Source organism: Chrysochloris asiatica, unplaced genomic scaffold (genome assembly GCF_000296735.1).
Source record: "Chrysochloris asiatica unplaced genomic scaffold, ChrAsi1.0 scaffold00177, whole genome shotgun sequence".
In the NCBI taxonomy this organism is placed as follows: domain Eukaryota; kingdom Metazoa; phylum Chordata; class Mammalia; order Afrosoricida; family Chrysochloridae; genus Chrysochloris; species Chrysochloris asiatica.
In genome coordinates this window covers 2,037,486-2,050,308 of record NW_006408695.1, presented here as the reverse complement: position 1 = coordinate 2,050,308, position 12,823 = coordinate 2,037,486, and the positions used below count along the sequence as shown (strand labels likewise).

The following is a 12,823-nucleotide window of genomic DNA, read 5'->3' as shown; positions in this document are numbered from 1 at the left end:
ACGATAGCAAAAAGATGGAGGCAGCCTAAATGCCCATCAATGGGAGAATGGGTCAACAAGCTTTGATACATAAACACAATGGAATACTATGCAACAGTGAAGAATAATAATGAATCTGTGAAACTACTCAACATGGATGAAGTTGGAAGACATTATGCTGAGTGAAATTAGTCAATCACAAAAAGACAGATATTGTATGCTGCGGCCACTATTGTAAAAACTCAAGAAAAGATTGTAATGCTAAAAGAAGCATTCTAAGATGATTAATCTAAGGGGTGGAAGGGAAGGGAGACTAATTCACTGGTTACAGGGTATACACATGCTAACACAGGTCACAGGAAGGGCAATATACAAGAAAAGAGAGGTTGGCAGAAGAATGATGACCGGTGAAGACGTGGAAGGTTTTCAGTATGTCCAAAGCACAGAAAACAAAATTTCACCATCCTCACTTCTAAGGAACATTCTGGCTGTACTTCTTCCTAGACAAATTTGCTAATTCTTCTGGCAACCCATGGTACTTTCAATATTCTTTGCCAACACCATAATTCAAATACATCACTTCTTTTATGGTCTTGAAATTTATTGTCCAATTTTCACATGTTCATATACGTTGATTGAAAATACCATGGCTTGGTTCAGGTGCACATTAGCTTTCAAAGTGATATATTAGATCTTTAACAAAGAAGTTTAACAGAGATCTTTTGCAGCAGATTTGTCTAATGCAATGCCTCATTTGAATTCTTAACTGCTTCTGTGAGTGTTAATTGTAGATCCAAGTAAAATTAAATCTTTTAAAAGTTCAATTCCTTTCTCCACTTATCCTGTTATTTATTGATATAGTTTTGAAAATTTTTGTTTTCTTTACAATCCATAATGAAATTTGTAATATTTGATCTTCATCAATAAATGTTCCAAGTCCTCTTCACTTTCATCAAGCAAGGTTGTGTCATCTTTATATTGAAGGTTGTTAAAAAGTCTTCCTCCATTCCTGATGCTGAGTTCTTCTTCATATAGTATAGATTACTGGATTATTTGCTCACCATATAGATTGAACATCTTTCCTGATTTTGGAAGACCTCTTCTTAGTCTATGTATAGACTCTGCTTGAGTACAAGTAAATGTCTGGAATTCATATTCTTCCCAGCATTATCCATAGTTTGAGAGGATTCAAACAATGGGGAAAAAAAACACACAATAAAACACAGGTAAGCATCTTCTTGGTATTCTCTGCTTTCAGCCAAGATCCATCTGATATCATCAATGATGTCTTTTTCCATACCCTCTTCAGAACCTGGCTTGATTTCAATGTCAGTTGCAACCAACTTTGAATTATCTTCAACAAAATACCTGTGATATTAATGATATTGGTCAGTAATTTCTGAATTTTATTGAATCTTCTTTCTTTAGACTAGGCACAAATATGGATCTCTTCCAGTCAGGTAGTCAGGTCTCTTAACATTCTTGGTATGGAGAAGTGAGCATTTATGTTTAGCAGTACATCCATTTGTTGAAACCTCTGAAGTAGAATTTCACCAGTTCCTGAAGGCTTGTTTTTACCTTCAGTTTATCTTGGACTTTCCTTATTGATTGCATGCTACTTCCTGAAATGGTTGAATTTGGCTAACTCGTTTTGGTGTAGTGACTCTGTGTATTCCTTCCATCACCTTTTGATGCTCCCTACATCGTTCAATATTTTTCCCATAGAATCCTTCAATATTTCCACTTGAGGCTTCAATTTTTTTCTTCAATTTGTTCAGCTTGAAAATTGTCAAGAGTGTTTTTCCTCTTTGGGTTTCTGATTCTACGTCTTGCACCTTTCATTATGATACTTTACTTTATTTTCTCAAGCTGCCCTTTGAAATCTTCTGGTAAACTCTTTTATTTCAATATTTCTTACATTCACTTTAGTTAATCTACACTCAAAGGCAAGCATCATAGTGCATTCTTTCATTCATATTAGTCTTTTTTCTTTCTCTTCTGTGGTTTTTTTTTTTTTTTTTCAATTATTATGTCTTTGAGATCCTCTCATAACGTTTCTAATCACCAGTGCTTAATGTGTCAAATCTATTCAGGTGAGATATATTCAGCATTACACTCTGAGTGCTATTAATTTGTTTTCATTTCCTTCAGCTTCAACTTGAGCTTTCATATAAGTAACTAATGGTTTGCTCCACAGCTGGCTCATAGCTTTGTTTTGATTGATGATATTGAGCTTCTCTGTTGTCTCTTTAAATAGATAAGTTACTGTTAGGTAACATCAAGTTGGATATTTTGCCAATAGCATAGCTTCCAGCATCATTTGTTGTTAGGTGCCTTGTTAGGTGCCATCAAATCCATTTCAATTCATAGCCACTCTATGCACAACAGAATAAAACACTACCAGGTTGTGCACCTTCCTCACAATTGTTATATTTGGGCCCAGTGCTGTTGACACTGTGTCAATTCATCTCCTTGGGGGTCTTCCTCTTATTCATTGAGCCTTCTCTTTCCCATGTATGATGTCCTCCTCCAGAAATTGGTACCTCCTGATAACATGGTCGAAGTATGAGAGGTGAAGTCTTGCATTCTTAGATTCTAAGGAACATTCTGGATATACTTCTTCCAACACAGATTTGTTTGTTCTTCAGGCAGTACATGGTGCTTTCAATATTCTTCTCCAACACCATAATTCAAATGTATCAAGTCTTCTACAATCTTCCTTATTCCTTGTTCAACAATATTGTTATTGGTAAGTTCCATTGAGTTGGTTCTGACTTAGTGACCCTGCCTAGGGTTTCTGCCAAGCACCTGGTGGGTTTGAACCACCAACATATGGTTCAAAGTCCGGTGCTGATCCTATAGTGCCATGGACCAGAAGTCCATCCTATATCATAGCAACATGCAAATCACAGAGTACAACAAACTGACAGAGAAGTGGTGGTCAGTGTTAAATTATTAACACTTTTCTCTATGGTGCTGTAGGATGAACACTAGACTGCTAACCACAGGACAGTGGTTCAAATCCACCAGCAGCTTCTTGGAAACCCTACATGAGGTCACGATATGTCAGAACAGACTTGATGCTGCTTAACAGAAGAACAACTATAATAACTATTATCATCTGTTCTAAATAGAATCCATTTTAACTTATAAAATTCAAAGGATATGAACATAAATTCTTTCCTTTGTGTTATTTGATATCAACATAATTATAACCCACATTCTTTGATCCTTATTTTCATAGCTGCTTTTGAAGTTAGAAGATCATAGAGGAAAAATACCTGTAATAGGAATTGAAAGATCAATATTCTAGGTTTGTCTCTGCCATTAACCAGCCATACAAACTGTGTTGTTGTTGTGTGCCTTGAGTCAATTTTCAGAGTGGTTGGTGGGTGTGAACTGCTGCCCTTGTGGTTACCCGTCCAGTGCTTATCCTAGAGCCATACACCAGGGCTCTTGGGAGAGTTGATTATTATTCCAGAACCCACATGTTTATCTGCTAAATGAAGGTAATGATAGACATATACTTTTCTCTTGCATCCATTTTTTTAAACAGAAGTTTGTTGAGATTTTAAACTATAAAAACAATATAAACACATTATAGAACAATTGGAAAATACAAAAATTTGATTAAAAAATAAAATTTTCTAATAAGATCAACCCATGGGACTCCTGGTGTGGCACTGTAAAATGAGAAATGGACTGTAAGGTCAGTTTGAACTAAAGGATGGGTGATTCAAACGCACTAGCTGCTCCTCAGAAACTCCATACAGGGTCACTATGAGTCGGAACCTACTCGACAGCACAACAAGAACCTAATGACATTTATGTTTAACATTTTGTATTTTCTTCAAGTATAACTTCATTTGTTTGTTTATGAGTGTAAGATATAATTTTGCCAAATAATTTGTTTGCTTAATATTATGTTTATTTCAGTTAATACAGTATATATTAATTTCATTTTAAAAAATCAAATAGTACTAAGTTATTGTTGTTGTTTGGTGCCATCAAGTAAATTCTGATTCATAGCCACCTATACACAGTAGAATGAAACATTGAAACGTTGCCTAGTCCTGCACCATCCTTAAAATTGTTGTTATGCTTGAATATACTGCTACTGCCACTGTGTCGATCCATCTCCTTGGGGGTCCTCCTCTTTTTCACTGACCATTGACTTTATGTATCATGATGTCATTTTCCAGGGACTGTGCACTGGTGACAATATGTCAAAAGCATAAGAGACAAAGTCTCGCCATCCTGGCTTCTAAGAAGCATTCTGGCTGTACTTTTTCCAAAACAGATTTGTTTTTTTTCTCATTGCAGTCCATGGTACTTTTAATATTCTTCTCCAACACCATAACTCAAATGCATCAATTCTTCTATAGTCTTCCTTTGTCACTGTCTAACTATCACATGCATATGAAGCTATTGAAAACTCCATGGTTTGGGTCAGGCACACCTTAGTCTTCAAACTGGCATCTTTGCTCTTCAATACTTTAAGTAGATCTTGTGCAATAGATTTGACTAATGCAATACATATTTTGATTTCTTTGCTGCTGCTCCCATAAGTATTGACAGTGGATCCAAGCAAAGTGAAGTCTTTGACAACTTCAATTTTTTCTCCATTTATCATGATGCTATTTTTTGGTCCACTGATAATGATTCTGGTTTTCTTTACATTGAAATGCAACCCATACCGAAGGCCATGGTCTTTAATGTTTATCACTAATTATGTTAAGTCGTCTTCTCTTTCAGCAAACAAGATTGTATTATCTGTATATCCCAGGTTGCTAATGAGTCATCTTCCAGTCTTGATGCCACATTCTTCTTCATATAATCCAGCTCCCCAAATTATTTGCTCAGCATACAGATTGAATAAGTATAGTGAAGAATACAACCATGGCACATACATTTCTTATTTATAATTCATTTGGGGTCCCCTTGTTCTGTTAGAATGACCGCCTCTTAGTCTATTTACAGATTCCACAATAAGTAAGCATTCTGAAATACCCATTTTTTTGCAGTATTATTCATTGCTTGTCATGATTCACCCAATCAATATTGCATAGTCAATAAAGCACAGGTAAACATCTTTGTGGTATTTTCTGCTTTCAGCCAAGACCAAAATGACATCAGCAATGATATCATTTGCTCCATATCCTCTTCTGGACCCAGTTTGAACCTCTGGCAGTTTCCTGTCAATGTACTGTTACAGGTGTTTCTTAATTTTCTTTAGCAAAATTTTGCTTGACTGTGATATTAATGATATTGTCTGATGATTTCCCCAGTATATTATTGGGGAAATCGTCAGACAATTCTAGAGATAATAAGTGTAATGGGAAATAAATCCTGTAGCTGGAATAAAGGGGTGGGAAGACGGTTGGGAGAAGTTGCAATTTTAAGACTCAACGCGATTGTTATTGAGAAGTTGACATTTAAACAAAGACTTAAAAAAGGTGAGGGGTGGAAGCAACATTGATAGGTGGATGAAGACCTTCCAGACGTCTTAATAGCAAGTTCTGGACTCATAGTGGAAAACTACTATTGTTGTGTGCTCTAGAATTGGTTCCAACTCTTAGCAACCCTGTTTTATGGTTTCTGAGGCTACAAATCATTACAGAAGCAGAAAACCTCCTCTTTCTCCCAAGTAGCCACTGATGGCTTTGAGCAGCTGACCTTGAGCTAACAGCCAAGTGAGTAACCCACTATGCCACCAGGGCTCCTTAAGGTGAATGTGGGGTTGGTACAATTGGATAAGGAGGAAACCTGGAATAAGTGGATAAGGAGAAAGCAGGAAGACAGGAGATCTGGAGGGGTGTGGATCATATATGTCACCTGTGAGGAGTTTAGAATTCTTCTACTGGAAAGGGCCATGATCCTGCTTATGTTGTAAAGTGATTGTTTTAGCTACTGTGTTGTTAAGTAGATTACAGAAGAGCAAAGATAATTGTAAATGGATACATTTTTAATTCATTCAGTGTCCCCTTCTTCTGTTAGAATGACTGCAACTTACTCTATTTAAAGCTTCCTCATAGTTAAGTGTTCTGGCATATCCTTCTTTGCATTTATCAAGGCAAGAACAGACAGTGAGTAGCTCATACAAGACATGTGGTAAGAGACTATTTGAAGGTTGTTGTTAGTTACCATTGAATTGATGCAAACTCATAGCAACCTCATGGGTATAGGATAGAACTTCTCTATATGTTGGCCAAGGCTGTGATGCTTTGAAAGCAAATCACCAGGCCTGTCTTAAGTGGAGTTTTTGGGTGAATTTGCAACAACAAACTTTTGGCTAGCAGTGAAGTACTTAATCATTTGAGCCACCCAAGACTCCAAGATTTCCTGCTAGTCTATATGTAACACAAGGAGAGGACTCAAAAGGTGACTCCAGGTTCTTTGGTATGAGCAATTGGAAGGTAACAGCTACTTTCCCTGAGATATAAAAGGTTTTTTATAAATCAGGTTTGGAAAAAGATACTTAGGAGATAGATTTAGTCAAGCTTAATTTGAAATGTGTTTTAGACAACCAAGTGGAGATGTTGGTTGATTTCTTTAACAAATATATTAATTAAAGATCACATGGCTTATAAGCCCACCTGTAACTGATTAGAATACCTAAAAGGGGTTCTAGAACTTGCCCAGTGACATGGCTTCTTGTGGAGCCTTTATAGTATTTAGGACCTTAGGTGGAATCCTGAGCCCCATCCAGAACCTTCTGAGGTGGGACATTCCCATTTGAAAGGACATGCAGACCAGCCTGGAGTGGCTAGAGGAACAGAAGATACTTCTTGAAAGAAAGACCAGCAAGAAAAATAAAAAACAAAAACAAAATCTGATTGGCTATTACAAGAACAAGTAAGTTATTTGCAAGAGAGTCATCAAGGCAAACAATCAAGTCCTTTCAAGACAGCAACCCTCCCTCCAAGACTGAAACTCAAATGGAATACATGAGTAGGCATGTAAGCTTGCTGGTGACCACATTGGTCAACAGGTGAATGTAAGAGGAGGAAAGGCAACAATGATGATATGGGCTTAGTTCAATCATGTTCCATAGACTCCTGTTGACATGGAGATGAGGATGGGCTGGTTGGTCCAAAGTGTGGTAATACCTAAGGATTCCTGAGCCCATGGACATGGGCATAGCCATGGAGGGCTTGAGCTGAGAATGAAGTGTCCAGCTGAGATGAAGTGAATGGAAACACCTAAGAATGCCCAAACTGGCAGATAGTACTCATTTGACCTAGCTTCGATGGCTTGATGTTCAGAACTCAACTAGAAGAAAATAAAGAAATTTGATAAAGGAAACAAGTGTAAATTGCTACAATTTGATGAATTTGACCTATACTTTTGGATGTAGTAGCTCAAAATACCAAATAAAAGAGATCAAATACCAAAAAAAAAGATACCAAATAAAAAATATTAAGCATCAAACATCCCTCAGTACAGAGGGTAGATAGAGAGGGGCAACTTAGATCCTGGCTACCTAAAATGGGGGGTAAAAGGGCTATAAAGGCACAAAGTGGCTCACTTACAAGTTTTCAAGAGTGAGTTTTCTTTAAGAATGTGTTGGGGGAAGATAGAGTCACCACTGGATAGTTTTCATCTTGTCTAGATGGGTCTGGTAAAAGGAGATGGGTATAGGATTCTTATGATTCAATAGTGAGTAATTGTTATAATGACTAATTGTGATTGTCACAACTGTAAAGGTAGAAGTTTTGTAACATAAAGAGAGTGGTTGATCTTACATTCTAGGAACAGAGGACCCTAGGACTATCAAGGGAGAAGAGCATCAGCAGAATGTGGGACACTATCCAGAGAAGCAACAACACCAGAGATAGAGGCATAGATGATGACATGGAGAGACAGAGCAGTTGAAGATACTAGACTCATGGAAAGAGAAAGGCCGTGTGCTGGTGACCAGAAGACAGGCTTGCAGAATGTGCCCTTTGATTGTTTAAATGATTACATATTCCTGAGTGTTTTTGTTTACATCAAAAAGCAACAACAAAACCAAACAAACAAAAAACAGCAGTATAGAAGCAAATAGTGTTGAATGATGATGCATGGAGGGGATTGTGAGCATTTTAATGTAATGAAATATAATAGGGTAAATGTAAAACCAATGTTCTCCCATTTAAACTATCACTCAATTCACAATAAAAACTTCCCCCCCAAAAAAAGACAATATGGAATTTGCCATGGATTGCTTCCCCTGTTGCCTTACTGATGGACATTACAATTGTCCATCGTCTCTCCATAGTAGTGTTACATGTAATCTTCAGATTTTAAGTAATCTTCAACTTTTACCTACACTTTTCCCCTCCTTGAGCTGAGACATATAATCACTTGATTTGAGACTTGTAATCCTCTTCATTCATCTTTTACCCTTCTATCCTAAACATTTTTTTTTCTTTCAATGTATATATTTTTTCAGTTTTTATTGTGAATTGAGTGATCATTTACATGGGAGAACATCAGCTTTACAATTATTGTTTCATTGCAATGATTACAATCTCTTCAGTCCATTATCATTAAATAGCATTTACTTCTATTTCCTCTTTCTTTCTTTTTATGGGGAGAGGGGGTGTACACAAAAACACTTAGGGATCTATCTTCTTTCTACATTTTATCTCATGCTCAAATTCAAATGTACTCTTTACAGCTCTGCATCTGGAGATGTGTGAATCTTTACTCGGCCATTGCTAAATGTGATAAAAGCTACATTGACTCCACACTAGAGGAGAAGTCAAATTAAAATAAAGATATTGAGTCAAAGAAAGGTGTAATGTATTCTGAAGTGCAATCCTAAATTTAACAACTGAAACTCCCTCATTTGGGTGCCAGTAGAGAAACATTAACTTGGTTGTGAAGAGTATACATATGCAATGAAGAGAAGGAGTTCTAAAAATTTTTTAAGTTTTGATATCAAATTTTCAGTTTCTAGATTTGGCATACTACAAGTCATTTATTATATGAAAAAACCCAAGCACATTCTTCCTCAAATTGGTCATCTTGAAAGATCATTAACTTATTTGGATAGTGCCACCATTTTTTGGAAACATTCTATTACTAATTCCTTGAAAGCATGATTTTGAATCAATCAAGAAGTTAATCATAATTTTATATAATCATGTCTTTCTTAAAATCCATCCCTTTCTTGAAATTTTTTTTCTGTTTCTTTTTCTGCCTTTAAATACTCTTGATTGTTTCTCTCCAAAACATAAACAAAAAATAAAAGTTATAACACAGTAGTAATGTATCAAGAATCCATTAATTCACTACTGAAACCTTCCCATCACCATTTTCATCCCACATCATCACCTTTTTTGTTTAATAATCCTTTTTTTCCGAAGTATACCAATTGATCTCTGGGAATTCTGCACTAAATGAAAGTAATTTTCTTAAACTTAATGTTTTGTCATTAGAAATACTGTCAAGTAATGATCCAGATCTAAAGTTGGCTTGTTTTTAGAATTTCTTCATATGGAGGTGGGGGACCTAAGCAAGGAACAGGACATGGCTCAGTGTTTTGAGTTTGACGGTGAATTCCAATAGTTGTACTCATAGCAGCTTCCATCCCTGGGAAGAGAAAGATGAAGACTTGTAATCTTTCTAGTCAGCATAATACAGAAGTACATGAACTGCCTAATAAAACCTGGCATTTCTTGAATCACTGGAGCATCAGAAAATTATTAGTATCATTGAGAAAATATTTATAACCATCTTGCTTGCTATAGGGATAGTCTAGTCACTACAAAAAGAAAATTTGCTCTTATGAATTGATTGTATCATCATTGACTAACCCATCAAGAAACATTTACAATTTAGCAGTGGGTACTAGAAGGAAAATTCTCTTTGCTAGATAAGAAGACAGGATGCCTGTAAACATCACTGGCATTTTAGTTAATGTTTTTTCCATCATGGCAAATTCAAGTTCTACTACAAACATTAAGATATCAGTTTCCAAAATTCATTTTTTTAATATTGGTACTTGCAAACTGCAACTAAAATAGTTAATGGTTTTAAAAATTTACGTGACAATAATGAATACGGATGCTAAGTTTAATTATGATGCATATGTATACATGTGCAATGAAATGTAAAAATATTTTTATATCAATATTTTCCTTCTAGATTTTGCATGGTATAAGCCATTTATTATAAAGAAATAAGCATTTTTTTCCCCTCTAACTGGTCATCTTGAAAGATCATTAACTTATTTGGATAGTGCAACCATTTTTTGGAAATGTTCTATTAATATTTCCTTAAAAGTATGATTGTGAGTCACATGTGTAGTTAATAGTGATGTTGCATAACCATACCTTTCTTATAATCCATCCCCTCCCTGAATATTTTTCTGGTTATTTTTCTGCCTTTGAGTAATCTAGATTGCTTCTTCCCAAAACAACTGCTGTTGCTGCTGTTAGGTGCCTTCCAGTTGACAACAAAGGCAGTGGTGAATAATCCTTGCAAAAATCATATGGTTTACAAAGACAAAAATACTTGCAATAATACTTTTCGACAGAAAAAGTTTGCTGCCTCTTGGTTTAAAGGTGCACTAATGATATACTGTAGGATAAGCATTGGACTACTAATCACCTGGTCAGTAGTTTAAGTTCCCAAACTACTCCACAGAAAAAAGACTCATAGAGACCCTGTATAGGTTTTCTGAAGAGCGGTTGGTGAGCTTGAACTACCAATCTTGCTGTTCAAAGGACTTTGCAGTCCAGTGCATTAAACCCACATTGCCACACCAGGGTAGAATAGAATTGCTTAATAGGGTTTCCAAGGCTGTAAATCTAATACATTGTTCTCCCAGAGTGGCTCATATTTGTTAGCAGCCCACTGTACCACCAGAACTCCTTTTCTCTTTGTTGTTGTTATTCAGTGTCTTGAGTGTGTTCTGAGTCATAGTGACTCTGTATAGGGTTTTCCCAGAAAGGGCCAATAAGAATGAACCACCATATTTGCAGTTCAAACAGACTATGCAGTCCAGCACATTAACCCACAGTGCCACACCAGAAGCAAAGGATAATGAATTAAGTATTACTATAATATGCAAAGGATGAGTAATATAAGTCTCACCCTCTGGGCTTCCAATTTGTTTGTTTTTGTTGAGTCAAGTTGGTTCCAACTCATATCAATTCTGTATAGGATTTCTGTGGCTTTCAATCTTTGTGTGAGCAGAAAACCTCATCTTTCTCCCATGGTGCAGCTGGTGGTCTTGTGGTTTGTAGTCCAGTTTTAAATAAATAACCTACTCATAGGTTATTCCCTAAAGTCCTGACATGGCACTGTAGGATAAGCACTGAACAGCTAACTGCAAGGTTGGCAGGTAAAACCCAACAGCTATTCTTCAGAAACCCTACACAGGGTTACTATGAGTCAGAACCAACTGACAGCACTTAACAATAACAACTGGCTATTACATAAAATTGTGTGTGTCAGTCTTCTCTTAGATATGTATTTTTAAAAGGATAATGATAGTTTCTACCTCCATAAAAGTTAAGCAAAATGAGAATGAAGTTATTAGAACAAGACCTGGCACCTAGTGTTTGCTAAAGATTACTTATTATTATTATTATTGGAGTTCCTGGGTGGTGCCAATGATTAACTGAATGAGGTGCTAACTAAAAGGTTAGAGGTTTGAGTCTGAAAAGAAAGGCCTTAAGATCTATTTCCAAAAACTCAGTCCCTGAGAACCCTGTGGAGCACTGTCCTACTCTGACCCATGGAGGAAACCGGCTGTGGGGATTATTATTATTACCCACATATCACACACCTTGTTTTGACATTGTTTTGACTGAAGATATGAGGGGGCATGGGCAGACTGTGGAACAGACCATCAATTTCTCATATGCAAATTCAAACTGAAGCTGAAGAAAATGAAAACAAGTCCACGAGAGCCAAAATATAAATATATCCCACCTGAATTTAGAGATCATTTGAAGAACAGATTTGACACATCAAACACTAAACACAGAAGACCAGAGAGTTGTGGGATGATTTCAAGAATTTCATACATGAAGAAAGCAAAAAGTCATTAAGAAGACAAGAAATAAGGAAAGGTTAAAATGGATATCAGAAGAGACACTGAAACTTGCTCTCCAGCATAGAGATGCTAAAGCAAATGGAAGAAATGAAGAGGTAAAAGAACTTAACAGAGAGTTTCAAAGATCAGTTTGAGAAGATAAAGCCAAATATTACAACAAAATGTGCAAAGACCTGGAGTCAGAAAACCAAAAAGGAAGAACACGCTCAGCATTTCACGAGCTGGGGGAACTGAAGAAAAAAATGCAAGGCTCGACTTCCATTATTGAAAGATTCTCTGGGCAAATTATTGAATGATGCAGAAATCATCAAAAGAAGATGGAAGGAATACACAGAGTCACTGTATCAAAAGGAAATGACTGATGTTCAACCACTTCAAGAGGTAGCATATGATCAAGAACCAATGATACTGAAGGAATATATCCAAGGTGCGTTGAAGGAATTGGCAAAGAACAAGGCACCAGGAATTGATGGAATAAAAATTTAAATCTTTCAAGAAAGTGAGAAGGCAAAGGGGGCACTCATTCATCTCTGCCAAGAAATTTAGAAGGCAACTATCTGGCTGACTGATTGTGCCCATTCCAAAGAGAGGTAACCCAACAGAATGCAGAAATCATCAGACAATCTCTTTGATATTGTAAAGTTTTACTAAAGTTTGATAGTAACATTTTACTAAAGGTAATACAGAAACAACTGGAAGCATACATTGACAGAAAACTTTCAGAGGTTCAAGCTGGATTCAGAAGAGGACGTGGTATGAGGGATATCATTGCTGATGTCCAATGGATCTTGG

At 36.4% G+C, this 12,823-nt stretch overlaps 1 protein-coding gene across 1 annotated transcript in view; it reads right to left on the bottom strand.

The window, feature by feature from the left end:
• Nucleotides 1–9,430: 9,430 nt before the first annotated feature.
• LOC102832424 overlaps nucleotides 9,431–12,823 on the bottom strand; it is a 20,622-nt gene continuing 17,229 nt past the window's right edge. Inside the window, exon 4 of the mRNA XM_006871894.1 lies at nucleotides 9,431–9,558. Within this exon, the coding sequence (XP_006871956.1) occupies nucleotides 9,431–9,558 (128 nt within the window). The remainder of the gene's footprint in view (nucleotides 9,559–12,823) is intronic.